The 21,511-nt window shown below is 42.9% G+C and overlaps 1 protein-coding gene across 1 annotated transcript in view; it reads left to right on the forward strand.

The window, feature by feature from the left end:
- Positions 1 to 264: 264 nt before the first annotated feature.
- The window catches only part of afg2a (AFG2 AAA ATPase homolog A), a 110,176-nt gene continuing 88,929 nt past the window's right edge, over positions 265 to 21,511 (forward strand). Inside the window, 12 exon segments of the mRNA XM_056382292.1 lie at positions 265 to 445; positions 1,649 to 1,773; positions 2,014 to 2,035; positions 2,038 to 2,170; positions 2,857 to 2,915; positions 3,053 to 3,709; positions 3,827 to 3,956; positions 4,105 to 4,161; positions 4,396 to 4,519; positions 6,564 to 6,665; positions 6,909 to 7,062; positions 19,345 to 19,499. Of these exon segments, the coding sequence (XP_056238267.1) occupies positions 271 to 445; positions 1,649 to 1,773; positions 2,014 to 2,035; positions 2,038 to 2,170; positions 2,857 to 2,915; positions 3,053 to 3,709; positions 3,827 to 3,956; positions 4,105 to 4,161; positions 4,396 to 4,519; positions 6,564 to 6,665; positions 6,909 to 7,062; positions 19,345 to 19,499 (1,893 nt within the window). The 5' untranslated portion in view covers positions 265 to 270.

The raw sequence follows: 21,511 nt of genomic DNA on the forward strand, positions 1-21,511 counted from the left end.
TTTTTCAATGGGGTTTTGCTTTTTTTTTTCTCGAGGCCATTTTAGTTTAGTTTTCGATGCAAAAACATTTTATTAATTGTTAGAAATCGAATCTCGTAGAAAAACGACGATAGGAAAATGGAATCGATACAAAATAGTCACCTGAAGTAATTTTCTGACAAAGATTCCGGGGTTTACGGTAAAGGGGGCGGGGCCAAACAAACAACCAGGAAGTTGCTCCGTGTTTACACATGTTTGCAGTTTCACGTGGAGAATATTTTCACATTTAAAATGTCTTCAAAGAAAAATAAAAGCAAATCGAAAAAAGCAAGTGAAGGAGATGGCTCGGTAGTACTGAAGGAGGGCTCAAATGACTCCCCCAACCTGCAAACATCTGGACACGACGGAGGGAACAGCAAAAGTTCAAACAGCAACTCATTCACTGTCACTGATTTCATAGAGAAAGGTAAGACTGACGCACCAGTCAGCTGTATCACATAGATGTGCTTGAATACGGAAGCTCTGTCCTTGTGATTCTGTTGGATGCTCTGCTGCTGTTTTATCTCTTGGACTCCAGCAGATTGGACTGAACATGAAACACTGAGGCTAAAAGTGGCTTTCAGCTTTTGAGGATGTTCACCCACACAGTGTGACAGACAAATAAAAATGATATCTTCCAGAGTGACAGTCCTTTTAGTGATAAATTACCCCTTTGAAACACAAAGAGGAAATGTTACATCAAACATACTGTAACCCGTAATGTAGGAAGTATCTTTATTTAGTAAAAGAACCAATACCACCATGAAGAAATACTCCAGCTCTGCTTCGAGCAGCTGCAACAGTAAAATGCTGCTTACACAACACACTGATACATCACTGTGAAAATAATAATGATGTCAGCTTTTCCTGCAGTACAGATACTTTTGATATGTCTGCTAATCTGATACAGTGGTTCCCAACCTAGGTTTCGAAAAAGGGTCAACAGATTAAAAAAGACTGTGAGTTGATTTAATAGGAGAAGCAGGAGGAAAACACAAAGTCCAGGTGCACAAATCTCTTTTCAGTTGTTGGACTTTTTTCTCTAATGATTGAATTATTGGTTAATTTTACCTCTCAGGGCGTCAAACACTTATTTAAATGAAACTATCTGATACGTTTGGAGGGGAAATGTCTCTTTGGTGTAACTGCTGACTCCTCATAGATAAATAAAATGTGACAAGGGGCCTTTACTGGACACAGATTTGTATATAAGCTGTAAAAACTCAGAAGGTTTGGTAACCACAGGTTTAATATTCAACAATTTGTTGTATTTTAAATACAACTTGTATCTCTAACTCAAATACAGTAAATAAATACATAAATAAAATAAATAAAGTACCTCAAAATAGTACTTACGTACGATACTTAATTGGAAGATATCTGCTTGATTTGGCTAACTAACTGCTGAAGTATTGAATTAGCTTCATCTGAACATTAAAATGTGGATGAACTGGATTTTGCCCCCATCACTTACATTGAAAGCACATTAGGAAACGATCTCCTGACGGCCAGTATGAAAACAAAAAATCCTCTTTCAGTGTTCCTATGACAGATTGGCTGCTTAGCCTGAATGTAGGACTTACTTTACTTCTGTGAAGGAATTAAATTATTTTGTTGATTTTATTCACAGCTGATGACAAAACACCCAAAACCTGCAGATCAACTTTAGCCCAAATGAGCCTCAATTCAATGAAGTCAGCCAGTGTGTGCATCGGGAGACCGGTCCTACTGACGAGTCCCACAGGACAACAAGAGGTGCCCCCCCCCCCCCCCCCCCCTTCATCTCCCCTCTCTGGATGTCCGACATTTTATTAACAGTTTTATTGTTATTTTAAAGCTGCACTGACTAACATTAGATGAGTAATGTTTTGTTTTGTGTTATAAATCTTTAGTTTATTGGTGGTTTCTCTTCTCAGGATGTCACCTTCCTGACCTTTAGCCGCCTGTAAATAAGTTTCAGCTCTGAAGCTTTTTGATGTATCACCTGTCTTACAGGTGTGTTTGGGATGGCCCGTCGCCCCTTTCCAGGTGGAAAAGTTGGTCTTCAGAAACATGGCCAGACCAACCTGAGAGTGAAGTCGGGGGACGAGGTGACGCTGCAACCGATAACCGGTCCTGTGCTTCAGGCTGACGAGGTGGTTTTATGCAACAGGTAAGGATCATCAGGTTCTCGCGCTCCATATTATAAATAATAGATAACATTACTTTTTTTTTTTTTTTACAGTTTGAATCATGTTTTACTTATTTTCTTGTTATTCCTAGATACCAGATTATTCAATCTTTACAAGAAACTTTTGTAGTTGCAACAACATATCACTTTATCTTATTATATCAGAAAACCTTTTTGTAACTTCACAAAACCAGCGTATTTTGTTAAAGGTAATTTTTCTTCTAATAATATGGTATAAGTCAAGTTGATATGTCGTTATAACAAGAAACTAGTGGCATTAAAAAATCATTTTATATCTTTTATGAAAAACCTTACGACACAGACTCAGAGGTCTTTGGCTTACATTTTATTTTGTATTTCAAGGTAATGCTGCCACCTGCTGGCTGTATGTGGCAGCTACAGTTCAAATGTCAGTAGTCAGTTAGTATTCTTTATATTCTATTCATGCATTTAATACATCTCTTAATCGACAGTGCATCTGTCTTATATCACATTTTGGGGTACATTTATTAGACACACATATTACATAAGTCATCATAAGTCAATATTATGTTTCTGTAACCTACGTTTTATGTTCTGTGTGGCGCTGCTATTTGAACCAGGACACTCCTGTAAAAGAGATTATGCAAAATGTGTGTAGTTTATTCTCACATATAACCTTTGTTCAGGTCCAAAGACGACACTCTAGAGACAGATGAGTTCAAGAACTTCCTCTTGAGATCATCAGGTAAGTCAGTTTTGCACGTGTTAGGCCTGAACACTTACTCTACTGCGGAAAAAAGAGAAGAATACTGTGAATTTTTTTTTTTATTGTGTTGCCTTTACTGCTGGAATAATGCTCGTGGTTTGTTCCTCTCGTGCCAGTTGGGAACATCGTTCTGCCAGGAAATGTCCTGTTCCTGACCTACTTTGGCCGCTCATGCAGTCTCCGGGTCGAAACCATAAGAGGGGAGGATGGTGTCACCCTCCAGAGACCAGCTCCTCCCCCAGGACTAGGTCCTGACACTGAGGAGTCCTCTGTGATGAACTCTGTGCTGGACTCCACGTCAGCCGACCTCTCCCTGCAGCTCAGCATGCTCACAGTGGATGACAGCAGTGTTGACGGGACACCAGGCACGCCTGGAGAGCCTGGTCCTGCAGCCAGCACCCCACGGCGACCGATCCAGCTCCTTTCCCTCTCCTCACTCCCCTCTCCCTGCAGTCCCTCCTACAACTCCCAGAATCCTCCTGCAGGGTCAGAGCAGGATGCTGTCAGTCTGGAGAGCTCACTCAAATCAGAGCAGACAGAGAAAATCCCCACAGCTCCACCTGGTGGTGCTTTGAGTACTGACACCTTCTACTGCCTCTCCTGCTCCACTAAAGTCAGTTTCAGAGAGAGAGCAGGGCCGCAGGATCCAGATGCGGAGGCTAAAAGGTCAAAGGTCACATACAGCATGATTGGTGGGCTCTGCAGCCAGCTGGATGTCATCAGAGAGACCATTGAGCTTCCTCTGAAACACCCAGAGCTGTTCCGAAACTATGGTAGGTCAGGTAGCTCAATGTCATTTCACATCAGACATTAAAACAGAACCATAATGTAAGGAGATAATCTAACACTGCATTTAACAAAGATCTAATCGTGAGGTGTTATCAATGCAGGGATCCCACCTCCCCGAGGAGTTCTCCTGTATGGTCCCCCGGGCACAGGGAAGACTATGATTGGACGAGCCATAGCCAACGAGGTCGGAGCTCACATGACGGTGATCAACGGCCCAGAGATCATGAGCAAGTACGATCACACCGTGTGGCTCAAAAACTTTTTCTGCCCCAGTATGTCAGTGCTTAGTAAAATGCACAGAATTAACAGAGTCAGTTCATTCACTTAAAGATATATGTATATATGTGTGTGTATTATTATATTGATTTGTTTTTTGCAGATTCTACGGTGAAACGGAAGCGAGGCTGAGACAGATATTTACTGAAGCTTCTCAGAGGTAAAGTTTGTCATTCATCCAGCTGACCATGCCCATATATAAATCCAAACATCAAGCACAAGCTAATGAAATTGGATCTGTCATCTAAAGTCTTAAAATGTGGAGTTGAGAATTTGTCAGCATCACCTCTATGATTTTGGTTGTTCCCGTCTTGTTGGTCTTTTTGGCCGCTTTATAAAGACTGTTCAGAGTGTTGGTATTTAACATGTCTTACATCCTTTCTTGGTTTGATAGGCGACCTGCGATAATCTTTATTGATGAGCTGGATGCTTTGTGCCCAAAGAGAGAGGGAGCGCAGAATGAGGTGGAGAAACGAGTCGTCGCTTCTCTCCTGACTCTGATGGACGGGATCGGTTCAGTAAGTCCCGCACCCCTTACCTAATACATTCAGACAGAGTGCTGACTCTTAGGTTAAAATAATGGCAGCTCTTTTTTTGATTCTATAACCTTTTCTTTGCACATGCACTACATCAATGTATTTCTCTGTGGACTGAGCGCTTTGATGCTTTCACAGTATTAATATAGAAGCTAAACCTGCTTTATAATCAACAAAGACTTTAACCAGTACGAGACCTTTAAGTGTAATTGTTCTTTTTGTACACTTTTGTATAGTTATGGTCACAGACTCTCTCCACCTCCCTACACTTGTATTTGAGTCAAATTCATTTCCCCAAAAAGAGACAAAAGAAAGTTAAAGATGAATTTAACTGATAATATTATTATTACTATCGTAATTATTATTGTTATTATTATTATTATTATTATTATCTATTCTATAATTGGATCTCTCTTCCATGTTTATATAAGTGTTCCTGTTACTCCGTCTAAACCCGCGTCTTCTCTGGTGAAAATTATTTTTCAAATGATGCTCGGGGAAAATGTCTCCGCCTCAGCTTACATCTTGAAAACTGCGTTTATACGTATTCCTCCCCAACAGTGTTTTTTGCATCAGAATGATTATCGCTGTGTTACACTGACCGACAGCTGCTTGTTCAACGCACAGACTTCAGAACGAGGCTCTGTCAGGAAATGTCCTCATTGGAAACGCAGACTGTCATGCAGAAACCATCTCTGCGTGCTGGACGCCCTTCACACACACCGTGGGTTGTATCTCCGGGGTGTCGTTCATCCGCCGAACGCTCTTTGAGTGCCTGATGAGAAAAAAGAAGATCACCCCCCCCCCCCCCACACACACACACACACACACACACACACACACACACACACACACACACACATACACACACATACACACGCCCAATAGGAGCCTGGGAAAGAAATCACCCAAGTTCGCCATGACCTGCCAATTTGCCATAACTTTATCAGCAAAGTCCCCGTGCAGCGAGCCCTCGTTTACGGTTGGTGATATTACACAGATACATCAACTCCCAGCGTGCCCCCCCCCCGCTCCTGTATGTTTTCCAGACTAGAGGATTCAAGGTCATCGGCACTGATTGGTTCGTGGAATGCAGAGAAAGCACTTCCTGCTCCACAGCATTCTTACTTGCGCTGTAATTTATTTGTGTTTCTGTTCTGCCTGAAAGGTGGAAAAAAAATATTTCTCATCTTGCAGGCAGACCACCACAGGAAACCAGTGGCGTTTAGCATCAGACCCAGGTCGAAAATCCACAGAGGATTTAAAAAATAACCAAACTTCTTAAGCACACGAAACGCTGAACAGGGGGTTGGAGTCACAAATGCGTCGTCACGAAGTTACAGTAAATACAAGGCTGTTTTAATATGTATAATTCCTGGTGTACGTCTCAGCCAGAACAGCAGATTTGGCTGAGACGTAGTTGTACCCGTCTGTATCGCTCATCTGTTATTTTTACACTTGTGAGCTGCAGCAGCTGTGTCATTGGGCAAACAACTGAACTCCAATAGTTACCATTAAAAGTGGAAAGTTCATTGTGTCGCCTGGAGCAGCTTTAAAGTCACATATCAAAGCCTCTCAAAGTAAATCAGTAGATACAGATTCTGTTTCATGAGCTGCAAGAATAAGAAAAGACAAAAAACATTAATATAGATTACTCTATATGCTGTGCGTTAATCCCTCCATCCATTTTCTACGTCTTATCTGGGTCTGGTCTGGTCGCTCTAAGGCTGAGCTTAACCTCATATCAGCCGCCTGTATCCGCAGTCTCATTCTTTTGGTCACCACCCAAAGCTCATGACCATAGGTTAAGGTTGGAATGACAATCGAGAGCTCAACTCCCTCTTCACCACAACAGTCCGGTACGACGTCCTTTTTTACTGCTGGTGCCGCACCGATCCGTCTCTGCCAGGAAACGGTGGAAGTGTCTCGGGCTCTTGTTCACCAGCGAGGGTAGGATGGAGCGGGAGATGGACAGTTAATTCGGTATCTGTGTTTTAAAGCGATCTCTGCTCTCTTTCCTTTTCAGGAGGGTCACTCAGGTCAGCTGCTGGTCCTGGGGGCCACAAACCGGCCCCATGCCCTCGACCCTGCCCTGCGTCGACCAGGGCGCTTTGACAAGGAGCTGGAGGTGCGTACTGTAAGCGGAAGTGGGTGGTGAATGGTCTAATACTGAGAAACACAGTCCTGAATTTGAGAAGTTAAGGTTCATTCAAGATATTGTCTGTTTACGATCGTTGAGAAGAACGATCACGATGCTGAAAAAGATCTTTGTCGTGAGTCGTGATCTACTCAAGTTCCTCGAAGAGGCTCCGCCGCAGTCACTCAACGTGTAAATAAAACATTCTGTTCTGCTGTTTTCCATTTTTGGCAGGTGGGAGTTCCTGGTGCAGCGGAGCGTGCAGACATTTTGCAGAAGCAGCTGAGTTCGGTGCCGTGCAGCGCCACCGGCGAGGAGCTGACGCAGCTGGCGGATGCCGCTCATGGATACGTAGGAGCAGACCTCGCAGCTGTTTGCAAAGAAGCAGGCGAGTCAACACTGTCCTACTGTCAAAAGGCTTTTGGGATTTTTTAAAAAGAAAAACATGTCTCCGAGTTGTAGGAAGCTGATGATACCCAAAATGTTTTGGATTGGTGAGGCTGGGTGCCATGTGGTCTGGGTTTTAATATGGTTTGTGGTGTTTTTCGACAATCTTCTCCTTCATTTTCCTTCTCCTCTGGGCTCCATCACATAGAATGAGACAAGAAAAGTGACATGGATTATCATAGATATTCAGTTAGTTACAAGGATCTTCCTTCTGAGTGCCCGCTGAAGGAACGGTAACAAGTTCCCTGAATACATCATGTCTTTAGTAATGGATTTAATCACTGTGACAAATACTGTCACTAGACGCTCAGCTATAGGCTGTGAACCGAAACTAAGAAAAAACTTCCACAGCTCCGCAGAGCAGTTGTGAAACATCACTGCTGCTCTTTACATCCACTGCCTCTCTGCTCTTCCCGAAACCAGCATCATTTGGGAAAATAAAGTTGCACATGGCAACTCGCCGAAAAATGTTGACTCACCATTTCTTTTTAGTATTTCGGTTTGCCTCACGGGCTCAGGCATTCAACCAACAAACAAATGGCATACGAATAGCAGTTTGTTATTGAGCATTAGGATTTTAGCCCTCATATTATTTTCCCTCTCTGTCTCTCGACCCCCACCTCTGCCTTTAGGACGTCGCCCAAACCACAATTCCTAGTACTTTATTTCTTCCTAAATTAGTTTCTAAAAATTATTTATCGATGTTTTCTTGGAGTCCGACGAGTCTGCAGCCCCTCTGAACACAGAGGGTCAAACATCCTTTGATATGTGCCAAAGAGGAAGTTGGGAGTTTCTGTGGTATTCAGATCCCAGTGAGAGAAACCAGTGAAACCACCACTTGTTGTGAAATTCCTCTGCCCCCTCACCCCTGCCGCCACAAACCAATCCACCTCACATCCCGAGGACTAACATATTGGCTTATACATGTGCTTGATTGTGGGTGTGGGTGTGTGTGTGTGATCGTACGAGCACATGCACAGTTGTTTTTCTGTGTGCGTGTGTGTGTGTGTGTGTGCGTGTGTGTGTGTGACCCCATGTGCCTCCTGGGTGGTCCCGGCGCCTGGGGTACGTGGCGTATTGCATTTCCAGCTGAGGAGGGAGCTGGGGCTGCTGTGCGGAAGCAATCCGGCGAAGAGCGTGATTTACTGTCCGCAGAGGGCCAGACGTGACTGGCAGTGTTTTCTGAGAAACCTCCTCACGCCCCGCAGGGAGACAACAACCTCCCCAACCCCGTTGGACTCGTTTGCTCGCTTCCCCCAAAAATCTCCAAACCCAAATCACTAGACAAACACAGGCTCTCGCAAGAACACCACAGGAGAACCAACAGATTCAGAATTCATTCAAGGCTTTGTTCTGTCTTTACTTCTGTCTGTAGGCTCTTTCAATCGTGAAATAAAGTGCAAATAAAATGCAAACTGAAGTGAAATAGAACACAAATAGAGCTATAAAGGCTCAGGAAGTGAGTGTCAAATCTACTGGCATCCACATGTCATGTCGGTCTCACGTATCTATCTCACATTTCAGCTAGCAGACTAACATTAACCTCTTTATTTTAGCCTAGCCATTAAACCAGCTATATCATATATAACAAATGACAAATATCTCTCACCGAACAAGATGACGAGACGTCTGAACAACAGGTCAGGAGCGATGTAAAAGAAAGTGAATATTCTGATATGTAATGAAACGTCTCTTTCCCACAGAAACACAACTGTAGCTGTGGCTTGAGAGGAGTTGGCTAAACAAAGATTTAGGCAACAAACCTCATAATGTTTATCTAAATATGCAACTGTTAGCAACTATGGACTTTAACTTCCAATACATATACAACAGAGCAGTAATTGTTACCAGCAATACTGTGATTATCTAGCTAAAAATCCAATATTAGTTTAAAAAAGAAAAAAGAAAAACTCTTTACAACAATTAATTAAAGTAGACTGCAACATCCAGATCACAGGAGCAGCACTTTGTTTTTGATGATGGTTAAATGTGTCACTACAGACCATAAATAAAAACACTGTGGTGCTACAGAGATGCCTCCGGCCTGCAAATCATATTCTCCAGACACAAAGACACGTGATTGTTTGTTACAAGCCCCCGCACAAATCACATCATCATTTTTAGATATTTTTTTCTATGAAAATAAAATGCAAACGCAAATAAATTATCATTCCAACTGATTTTTTTCTTTTATTTTTTTCTGCCTTTTCTTTTTTTCCAAATGCTAATTCAACACACACCACAGCACTGTGAACTCGGCTCGTATGATGGGAAACTGTAGCTGTAGTGTAGTTTGGTTTACTCTAATGTAATACAATAATTGGCAAGAAATTGGAGTAGTATGATTAATAAACAAATGCCTGTAATCGTCAGTTTGATTAAGATTTTAAACATGTTGCACTTTCACAGCTGGAATTGAGACAGTCGGCGTCGTGCGCTCGTGTCTTCTCACCAGCGAGTCGCTAACCGTGTCGGCTGTTTGGTGCTGAGCAGGTGGTGCACAGCAGGGGTTTTTTTTTTTTTTTTTTAGCACTGTGAGAGCAGTGAGAGTGAAACACAACATAAAAAACAAAACAGTGAGCGGAAAGACTTGGAAATGCTCTGTAGATCTGCAGAGTCGGGTGATAATTATAACATTACGAGCACCGTTTCACGTGCACAGAATCATTTGATCCTTTTGTTGATAGAAGGTGTAAAACAAAGATGAATAGATGTAAATAGAAGTTTGAGACAACGTGTTACTGACTGCCTGTGTGTGTGTGTGTGTGTGTGTGTGTGTGTGAGAGAGTTTGATCATGGGTAAAGGATCCACCCTCACCAGGCCCCCTCTCCCCCACCACCACCACACAAACAGACACATGCAGCCACACAACAAACACATGTGCCCACAAGTTGATGTGTTTTTTCCTCCTTTGCTTTCATTGAAAGGAACAAAAGCCGAAAAAGGCACAAAAACACATCGAGTAGGAACTGCAGTTGTTTCCTTCTGCTGCTCAGGTAACAATGAGCTGCTGCGGGAGCGTACGCTCCGACGCACCGCTTCCTGAAAAAAAAAACAAAAAGAAAACGGGGGGGAACTGTATTGCGACGGCTGCGACGCACTAAGGTCACGCACTAGATCCCCACCTTGCACAGCTGCAGAGAAGCATGCACGCATACGCACGAAGCAGCACATACACGAAAGCACATTGCGGTGGGAGTTTCACATCCTGCCTTTAGTACAATACCAACCTGCTTATAGATCAGAGACTATTTAAATCAATTCTTCATCTCTGGAGAAGGGCAGAGGGAAGGATGACAAGGCCAAGTGGCTGTTTTCTGTGTGTGCGTTTCTTCTCTTCTTGAGCCTGTTTGTGTGCACGCAAAAGAATGGATGGAAATCTTGATGTCATTAGGGAAGTTTTTGTTTGTCCAGTCCGGGTTGTACCGAGCCCCGAAACAACTTCTTGACGACAGATGTGTTATATAATCAGCACTTTAATTACAGTTGATCACGGATCGGCCAGTTTTCGAAATGTAATGTAATGCAAGAGCGCACTCATACCCGATCTATTAAAGTCTGTTTCATCGAGGTCACCTCAAATCCCTTTTAAGCCTCCGCTGAGCACCCAAATTATTAAGAAAATCTGTGCTTTACATCATATGCACTGACCGAGGGAATCCAGGTTGAACACCGTGATCCCTTAATGAAAGGAAGGATTTTTAAACCTGGAGAGAAAAAACAGGAATGCGTCTCATTATTAAGAATGCACCATCATGTTTGCCCGACTCTTTTAGATAGAAACACACCCACTCTGTACTCATGCAGCTTTTCTTGCAATATATCTTTAAAAAATATGGTAGAAACTGACAGAAAACCCTGACGCCAGTTTAAAACAATAAAAAATTTTCAGTTCTTCTTGGGCCAGATTCTCCGATCCTCTGAAGATATGCCTTCAACATGCAAGCCAGAGAAATGCGGAACTGGTTAGGTCTATTAACTGGAGTCCCAGCACCCTCTGCGCGTTCAGTTTATTTGCTTCCATCAGTGCAGAGGTTTTACCTCCCTGCAGGTGGCACTAACAGGTATTTGAGGCCTTTTATTCCTTCAGCTATGGGCTTTTTAAACGCCTTTTAGCAGCCGTGAATGGGACGTGGGTGAACCCTCCTTTTCAGCATCTTCTCCTGTTATAACTTCAGTACTGTTTTTTATATGTATTTATTATTCACCGACTTCCTCCTGTAAAGCTCCACTCTAAAACTAAAACAAATCTGGTGGCTGAGGATGTGGCAGCTTGTGATTCACGCTCTTCATTCAGATTCGTCTCATTGTCTTGCATTCAAAATAAAGACTCATAACTTTATGATTAATTATTTATTTGAAGTATCTCAAAAGTTAAAGTACATAATTACCTTCCCTTGTTGCTTCTTCACTGTTCTCTGCTGCAGGAGGAAAGGTCTGAACTGCAGTAACCCTAAATGGTGACCTCTAGTGGGCAAATGTTATATTGCTGAGGGGGTAAACAGCCAAGCTGGGGTGCTAGCAGTGAATGTATTGTCAGCAGGGAGTGTGGATAGACTCACTGCAGTTTAGATACTGATCTGAATTTTAACAGCAACGTAACAACAGATCAAAGCTGGTTACTGAACTGATGCAACTTCAATGGCTTCTTTAAAATTTTTCTTTTAAATTTAACGACATAGGGATTTTTTTTTTTCTATTTGAATCTTTCTAAGTTTTGCGTCAGGATTTCACAAGTTTAGGAGACAAACAACCCTCAACAGTTTGCAGTTGTGGATACTGACTTTCAATCAAACTCACTCCTCCGCATCGACTCACGGTCTTCTGTCTCAGTCAGTGTGTCTGAACATGGCTTTCGTCATTGTTTCCTGCAGGTTGACAGATTTATGTACACACTAAGACGATCTACTGGACTGTGTTAGTCGCAGCCTGCACGCCAGCAGCAGCGTTCCTGTTGTATCTGATGTAGCTCCCCGTCACGTCATTCTGCCTGGGCTTCATGTCAGACGTGTTTCAGCACGAACACTGTTACTACATAGGCTGACATGGATAGAGCCTTTGTAGAAGGCCCATGTTTTATTGATTATTAGGTGCAGAACTGCAGCATCGTGGCTCCATGTGTGAGTTAGAATTCTGTATAAAGAAAGGAAAATATAAAACTAAATATTTAATATTTGATGTTGAATAGAGGCTGTAAAAGACTCGGCATAATCGGCATAAGAAAGGAAAGACCCAACATTTTGGCTTTTTGTTTTTAAAAACACCACATAGACTTCGTGCCCTTCATATCTTTATAAGACTTTTTCCAATAAACTTATCTGTACAATAAACCAAACCGTCTACAAACAAGGAAGTCCCAGTACAAAATACAGTAATTTAATCAGAAAGAAACATAAATAAAATGAACTAAATAAAAAGTAGTAGCTTGAGACAAGAGATCTGTGTTGGATCAGTGGTTCCAGTGGTTCCCTGCCTGGGGGCCGGGACCCATCAGGAGGTCCCAACATAAATCTGATCGGCCATGGGATGATTAAAAGGATAAGACAGAAGGAAAAATGTTGCTGCTAAACAAATGATTTTTTCTGATTTTCCACTAATGAAGCATTTTTCTTATGAAACACTAGATAATTTTACCTCACCAAGGCCTCTAAAGTAGTGGACAACGTTAAGTTGAAAATGTTTCCTTTTTGTGGTCAAAAACCAAATTATGTTGGAATTTGCAGAGTAGGATCAGTTTAAAACATTGTAGAAAGACAAAGCCACAGCTGGCTGTTGCAGAACCTGTGAATCTATTTTGTGTACTGTATTTGGAAGTGTAGAAGAAGAAATGAAATGGGCAAACAGGGTGATGTGCTGATTCAAAGGTTGTATTTATATATTTGCACGAGATCCCTGAAAAGATTTCCTCCGATACAACCACACAGGCGCTGATTTCGCCAAACGTTGCGTTGACCCTGCTCCCAGCTCAGCACAGATTGTACAAAACAGCTTGACATATTGAATCCCTCTAGGTGTTTTTGTGTGGCTATTGGAGGCTGTCATGTGGAGCCTCACGGACTCCGGGGCGTCTCTCTGTCGTCCTGTTGGCGTTCAACTGATCCTGGTGCTAGCAGATGACTCATTTCCACAGTCTAAACAGTGTAAATTGTGTGTGTGAGTGCACATGTTTGTTCGAGTTTGTACGCGGGTGCGTGCGTGTTTGGTTTGTGCCACATCCGGACACACTGTTTACAAGCCTCTCTAAACAGGGGAAGCCCACTGGAACAAAAAGAGCCAGTAAAATTGATTATGTAGAATAATAAACACACAACTCTGCACTGCGTCCGCTGAAAGCTTTTTGGTTAGCCTGTTATTCAGAAAGATCAGGCTCGATATTTAGCATCCACTTCTCCAACTTAGACTAAACGGCCTAAATGATTTACTTGGTAAAATGTGCAAAGTGATTTGGCTAACACGCTTAGCGAAAATCCCCCAAACCTAAATAGTCGGTGCTTGAGTGTTTTTTAACCCAAACCCATTGATCTTCCTGGCCGACAGACGCAGGAAACAAGTACTAGAGGTTCCTCCGTTGTGTAGAAACGAGGGGGAAAAACGGCGGCAAAAATGAGCTGTGTTTTGTGTGTTTGACATAAATTGTGCTGTGCAAGACTAAATGGGCCAAACACTGCTAAATGCTCGCTGATGTTTACAGCCTTGCCTTTCCTTATAAAGTGCTTTACCCAACTCATCTGTCCTTTTAAAGACACTTCAGGAATTTCAGGACGGGTCACATAAATATCAGTCGGATCAGCATGTGAAGTTTATTTGAGGCCTCTGTTTATAAAATCCGGAAATGTGCTGCTTGTACTCCTTAACCCCGGCACTTACCTTTACCCAGTGACAGCTGTGTGTGACTTTGTGTGTGTGTGTGTGTGTGTTCTTTAGCATTTACCATATGTGTGTGTATGTATGCCTGCACACATTTTCTGCATGTTTTTGAGTGTGTGTGAGCACGTGTATTTGTCTGTCATCTCTGTGTGTTTGTGTGCGCGCACTTTAAGAGCACATATTATTGCGGTGTTTCAGCTCCGGGAACAGATGTTGGGTATTGTAAATACAGGTGCAAAGAGTGTTCCGGAAGCCCCGGCGAGTAATGAAAACGTTCCTGTGGTTTTGTAATGGTGTAATGCCCAAAGTATTTCGCAATTCATCTGAGGACAGCGCCGCTGGAGAGCTGCAGCTCGAGCTCACGGGAGTTTGATGCAGCGCAACGCGACATAACGCAAAACACAGCCCTGATTCTTCCCTGTTGAAATGTGAAAGGTGCTGATGGACTTCTTTTGACACAACTTCCTGGTCCCTGTGTGTGATGAGCTGCTGTGTCTTGACAGTGGAGCTCTGTGAGTTTTACCTTTTGATTCCTACTGGAATTTAACCCCCCAACTTCCTACCTCATTTTCTTCACCTCATCACTGGAAGTTAAAGACCCCATCTTGTATAAAGTGAGAAGTCCATGTCTTTTTTGATTATAAAGCAGGTCTAGCTTTTATATTAATACTGTGAAAGCATTGAAGCGCTCAGTCCACAGAGAAACACACACAGAACGTATTCAGAAATTGTCCGTAGAAATATCATAACTTTGTGATGCGACAACGAAGAAGTCATAATCGACAAATAATGATCCTTCAAATTTGTCGTCTTCAAAGATAAACATACTGTATAAAGATAAACATATCTTAGGCGTTTCTGTACTGTCTTCGTTTTTACTTATCTGCCGACATACATACTGATACCAGAAAATCTGTGATAATAACTTTGGCTGATACTGTACATGTCAGGCTGATTTATCATCCAGGCCTTACTGTAGATCTGTTGTGGTTGGAGGGTTTGGTTGGTCCCAATTGGGTGTTTATGAGTTTATGAGCTGCCGCACCCTTTGCCAATACAAATCCATCAAACAATACGGGGATCGGCTCTTGTCCCGATCCTAGAGATGGGTGCAGGGCCTCCGTAGTCTTTGTGGCAGGGCTGGTGAATCGTACTGCCACACTGTACTGATGTTCCTACTAGTGTGTTGAGTTGAGAGTTTATCAGAAGGATTGACTATGTTACCAAGGAATATCAGTGGCCCATTGCTTCCGTGGGAATTACGGGTGTTCAGATTTCTGGTGTAGAACCATTGATCATACTCTAATGTGGGACATAAGTCATTTTCCAGTGATCGCAGACAACCCTGGTCACCGATAGAAGCTGATTCATGGATCTCTTGACGCTCGTTGAAACTCAATGTTGGCTGCGTCAAAGAATATGAGGATTCATGTCTTAAAGTTACTTGTGCTGTCATCGTAAGTTGAAGTATCTTTGAGTTATAATGTTTTGTATTTCGAGGGTTTGATTCTTTAGTAGAAGGAGGCAGTTTGGTGTGAGGGTCAGCGGATGTGACCCCTGAAGAGAAGGCCTTGATTTGGGGGGAGTTCGGCTGTGGACCCACATAATTAAGACCATCCCTGTTGGAGAAACCACAAATAACCGATCTCCTCCCTTCTGCCCGGTCAGCTTCAGCTCTGTGAAATGAGTTCTTCCTCTTGTTCCATACCTAGTTTGGATACTAGTGTGATGTTTTGCAAATGTGCATTCTTGTACATTTAGGGGGCCCTCAACTCCCTGTAGATCTCTGGTGAATTCGAAGCATTCTGGAAAGACGGATTGCAAAAAAAGAGAGAAAGAAAGAGGAAAATGAGTCCACATAAGGTTCAGATTAAATTGTGTTGTGTTGCCTCTTTTTTTTTTTTTTTTTTTTCCTCCTCCCTTCCCATCGGATGTTTTCATAACTAAACCAAATGTGTGCTCGGAGTCGGCCAAGAGCAGTCAGGAGAGAGAGAATCCCTAAGGCAAAATGTTAAAGTCACATCGTTGAATCAAGTTTCCGCTGCCCTCCGGGTGTCCAGGCTGGACTCAAGAGTTCTGCGGCTTATGAACCCCCCGTTTCCCCTCTGGTCAGGCTGTTGCTCTGCAAGGCTTTTCATTACTGCTGGCAAAGTGCTAGATCCACTCCAGACAGATTCAGATGATTTTTGGTGAAACATTTATTAAACATTTGTCAGCTGCGTTTTTCAGCCTTCCTATTGACCGACCCTTTTAAACTAGCTGTCTGTGTATGCTTACTGGGATAAGGTATCATCTTACGGTCCCAGATCATAATGGAAAAAGCAAAAAATGCAAAGGCTTTACTTGAATTAGCAGTATAAGTATCAGATCTCAACCTTGCAAAGGAGCCTACAGTACATATGCATGCAGAACCTCTTTCTTACTGGGTTGCATGTATTTTTGAGCAAGTGGTTTTAGGTTTTTTACCCTTTTTTAATCAAACAATCTACTCTTGGAGAGCTTCCTCAGCTGTACAAAGCGTCTTTTATCTTTTAAAACAAGATCTAAACACAGCAGTTTCTCCGGTTCTCCTCCCTCTTCCATCGTATTCTCAGCAGTGAAGGAGGTTGCGGCCTCCACCTTCGCAGGGCAGGCAGCTGATGGTTTGGGGTTAGTGCAGATGGCGTTGTGGCTGGTGCTCCTCATCTCCCTCCTCGCCCCAGCTTCCTTCCACATCCTGTCCTGTCTTGCCTTGTCCCTTCCACTCGGACCAGATGTTTTTGTGCAGCCTAAGCAGCTCCGGTCTGAAGCATTAACGCAGATGAAGAGCTGAAGCGGCAGCCAGGTGGAACGATGGGATGTTTTGACCTCTGGGGGATCGAGAGTGAGAAGGAGGGTGGGTGGACGGGGGATAGAGAGTGAAAGAGCGAAAGAAAGACATCATACACCGGAGAGCCGGGCCTGGGGAACACATTGACCTCAGCTTTGGCGTGCTCACAGAAAGCGAACCTGCTAGCATTAATTGTGTTTCTCCTTCTCCTCCTCTCCTTTTCCTCTCTGTCTGTCTGTCTGTCTGTCCCTTGCCTAGTCGGACGGGTCCTGGAAAATATAAACAGGATGCAGTCTTGTCTGATCGTAAATCCCCTCTCGTCTGCTCCCTGGCCCCCAGCCCTGGACCACGTCCGTTCCCCTCCAGCCCTCGCCACCCCAACTCCCGCCCGACATCCCCGCCCCCTTAAGCTCAGAAGAGGAAGCCAATAGTTTATGTGTGTGCGGTGTGTGCACATGTGCGTCGGGAACGGTTGTGTGTCTAATGTACTGTTACCCAACTCCGGGCTTGGAAACGTGGTTGTGGGCTGGTTTTGCAACTACTAATCATTGCCCACATTTAGCATGTAATTCACTCAGAGAGGACCTGTCTCCCCACCTGCAGGGGTTAAATCTGCACAGCTGGATGCAAGCTGATGCACACATGGCGTTTTCTGCGTTGTCGTAGCTCTACTTTTCTTTTTTTTCTCCCTTTCTCACTCTTTCTTCCCAGCCTATTTAGTGATGATTGCAGGCAATATTGCAACCAGACCTACCTGCGGACCTTATTCAGTAATGTAAAGTGGAGGAAATTACAAACAGAAAAACACACAAAAACATTCCCTGTGCACTTGACTGATGCTCTGAGAAACATTTACAGATTTACATTATGATCAGCATGTCCAGATTTCACTGATTTGGCTTCATAAAAATACAAATCTCAATGAACTTCCTCCCTGGCCGCCAATTCTAAGTATTTTACTGCTGTTTCTCAGAAACAAGCAGTGGTCAGCAATTAGGTTCAACCGTGGGCCATTTCTTTTTTAAAGGGGAGCCAACAAAGTTTTCCAATTGCTGTGGTGATGCAGGCATTTACTGAATGGTGTGTATATTTTGTATATTTTATGTGCTGGGTGGTTTTTATTTTTTTTAACTATTCATTTTAATTTAAGTTTGTTTTAAGATTGAATCTGAATGTGGATGTAATCATTCTCTCTCTTAGAAATGGCCTGCTTCCTTTATGGTTGAATGGAAGTGCTGCTGTTAATGTTAGAAAATATTATTATTAGCAGGCTGTTTGTCTTTGACTGCCACCTATATGAGATGCAAATTATTGACTATTATTGGATGTTACAAGGTCATGCAATGGGGTCATAAAGTCTGAGACCACTTTCCCAATGGGATTTTCACAAACCTTCTTCCACACAAAGTGTAATCCTCAGCTCCAATCTTTAAATGATGCACATAATAAGAATTTAAGTTCAGTAGATTATTCTTTTCCATATGTTTTAACACACACAGCCTCGTACGTTTGACTTTCTAATGCAGTTGCTCATCTTTTGTACTGATGATTCAGAGATTATTATCCATCCAAGGCTTAGAGATGCTCCAGCTGTCAGTCCTCACACTTTGTAACTCTTATGAGCGTGACGCAGGAAGAGCATGCGTGTTTGACAACCTTTCCTGTGAATAAATAAAAATATTTTTCTGTGCCTTCTGCTCGAGAAGTGTGTTTTGCACCATATGTCTGCACTCAGTCATCACCTCAGCATATTGCAGCGCCTTCTGTGCCCAGACTGTCTCCTTCAGATCAATCTGCAGTGCAGGCTTTTTTTTTTTTGCAAGGCTCAACAAAGGCTCATTCTTGATATTGACACGTCAATGTTTGTTTTGCTGTCTTCTTTTGGTTCAAATGCAGGAGTCTCTGGAGCTGAAGGTATTCAAACCCTAAGCGCTTCAATTACACTTCCCTTCCCTTCGGCCTACTCTCCTTTCTCCAAAATAATGCAGGCCCAATTATTTTCACCGTCAAAAGGGGAATTAGCGTTCATTTTGAGATTTGCATTCGCTAGGCGTGTATCATCGCAGCGTGTACAAGCCTGAATGTTTTGAGTACAAAGTTGGACTGAGTGCATGTGGGTTTGGAATGAAAACCCTCAAGCCACAATGACACTAGCACTGCTTCTTTAGGCAAACAAACACCACTTTTATATCCCTTTTTATGGCTCAACTCACAGTCTTTTGTTTTCTATATGATTCACCTTTTCTGTTGTAGCGTCTGAGCCTGATTCTCTTTTGTGGGACAACTGAAAGCTGTTTTTTTTTTTTTTTTTTTTTTTTTAAATCTTGGTTAAGACTGATGACTTCTTTCCATCTCTTTAAACCGTGGCATTGTTATCTTTTTCCTTTTTTTTGTTGGAGTGTAACTCATTTTTTAAACTTTTGTTCCATCCTGTGTCACGATGGTTCATTGATATATATTTATTTCTTTGTACGCCATAACTTTGTTAATTTTTTCTTCTTCTGATCCACTGAGAGACTTAACTTATGTAAACCCTCTCTCTACAGGTTTGCATGCACTAAGGCGAGCACTGGGAGGTTCCCACCCACCGTCAGACCAGCAGCTGATGGGGACAGTGACCGTCACTCTGCAGGACCTCCAGTGGGCCACGTCTGTTGTGAAGCCCAGCGCCATGAGGGAGGTTGCTATCGATGTTCCCAAGGTACTGCAAACTCTTCAGTTCTTAGACGAGCCAGAAAGCCAGAAACATGACTTTGTTTTAAACTCAGTAAACATTACAAAATGCCTTTTCCTTGTTTTAACATTGTTGGAACTTTGGTGCTTCCTTATTACACGAATGGAGCTGTACACAAGTAGTAGCATGCAAGTTTTTTGTTTGAACAATCAGCGGCGTTACGCACTGCAAACTCTGCCCCAGTAGCTCCAGGGCCATCATGCAGTACTACCCCCAGGGCAGGGACTTTTTTTGGCACCAGAGACTATGTAAGAATAACTACATTTAGTCCCGGTTCCTCTGGTTGAAATGCTGGTAAGGTTCCCTGCGTTCCTGAAATGGTTCCTGCAGTGGAAACAGGCCGTAAATGTGAATGAAGGGCTGTCTGCAGTTAGTGTTCAAGGAGCAAAAGAAAAGACATAAAATTGGAAAATTGATGCTTTCCAGGCCCAGAAAATGACAGATAGAGTTCCTCAATCTTGCCAAAGTTTGTCTGTGTTTTTTATTAAGTCAGCCAAGAGGAGTTAAAGAAATGCAGCTGGTCAAAAGAAGTAAGTAAACAAGTAAGAAAAATTTATTAGCACCTCTCTAGAGGAGACATCATTAAGAGGATCACAATAAAAGATTATGATTTAGGATTCATTATGATTTCATTAGGGATCCCCATTAGCTGATGCAGAACATTAGCTACTCCTCCTGGGGTCCAGACTAAACATTAGAGCGTGACAACAGATTAGATCAATTACAGGCAAAAAAAAACAAACAAAAAACACAAGAAATGAAAATAAGAAAAGTATAGAATAAAAGATGCAGATCTGAAGTCTGAAGAGAGTTGATTTCCAAGGTTTAAGAGCCAAAAAACACAGGCTGACTTTTTAAGTTGTGAGGCTGGAGCCGAGGTTCAAGCCCTGATCCGAAGAACCTCAGAGACCGACTGCTGATATAAAGCTGCAATAGCTAATAAACGTCCGAACTTAATGGGGAGACCATGTAAAGAAATCAAGATTTATTTGTGTTACGTAAGAGTTTTTTTTTTTTGAGGACTCACGCAACAGCATTCGGGTCCACAAGTGACCGATTCAAGGAAGTACTGGGAAGGTAAGTGGGCTTCAGTTTAGACGTTGTCCCCAGCTGTAGAAAAACAGGGAAAAAGATATCAAAAGAGAAAAAAAAAACAAAACAGAAAGAACATTTGGTTCCGTTTCAACTGGAGCTCAGAGTTACATGTCATAGACTACTCAGGAATGAAATTATGCCAGGGGAAAAAAAAAAAAGAAAATCATTAAGAGACACATGGACTGTAGAGACCTTCCCCTCACATGCCTGCCGAGTTCATAGCATCATCTTTAATGACACGATCCGTATTGGATCCTGTGTTTGTAATCAGCATTAGTTGTGTCTCAGCTGCATTCAACCTTGCAACGCGCCCCGGGAGGAAGGAGACTGGTTTACATCACGCAGTCTTTGCATCATTTAAAGCACAAAACAAATTTATAACCCCAAAACACTTATCACCACTAGAAAAACTAAAAGCTCATCAACAGCAGCCGTGGTTCCTCTTTTTCCCCCCTTCTAATGCACGTTCAGAAAATCCCTTAACCACTCTTTGGAGCAGTGACCACTGAATCGCCAGCGCTTAAACGATGGGGTCAGGCTGAGGAAGAGTGGAAATGACCCTGTGGCCATTTTACCCTCCGCTGCAATGAAGATGAATCACTCTGCTCTCGGCGAACGGAGGGAGACAGAGGGAGCGAGGGAGGTGGGGGGAGGAGGAGGAGGAGGGAGGGATGAGGGGACAGTGGTGAGACTCCAGGATGTTTTGGAGTTTGCATGTGCAAGACATAACGGACAGGAAGAGGGCTAACATCATCCTCCACCGGTAATTGAAAGCAGATTGGGTCGCTGACGGTTCCTGCCAGCAACCAAAAAAAAAAAAGAGAAAAAGGAGAAGAAGAAGAAGAAGAAGAAGAAACGTCCTTCCTATCCCCTCACCCCCACCC

This window comes from Seriola aureovittata, chromosome 8 (assembly GCF_021018895.1).
Source record: "Seriola aureovittata isolate HTS-2021-v1 ecotype China chromosome 8, ASM2101889v1, whole genome shotgun sequence".
Classification (NCBI taxonomy): Eukaryota; Metazoa; Chordata; class Actinopteri; order Carangiformes; family Carangidae; genus Seriola; species Seriola aureovittata.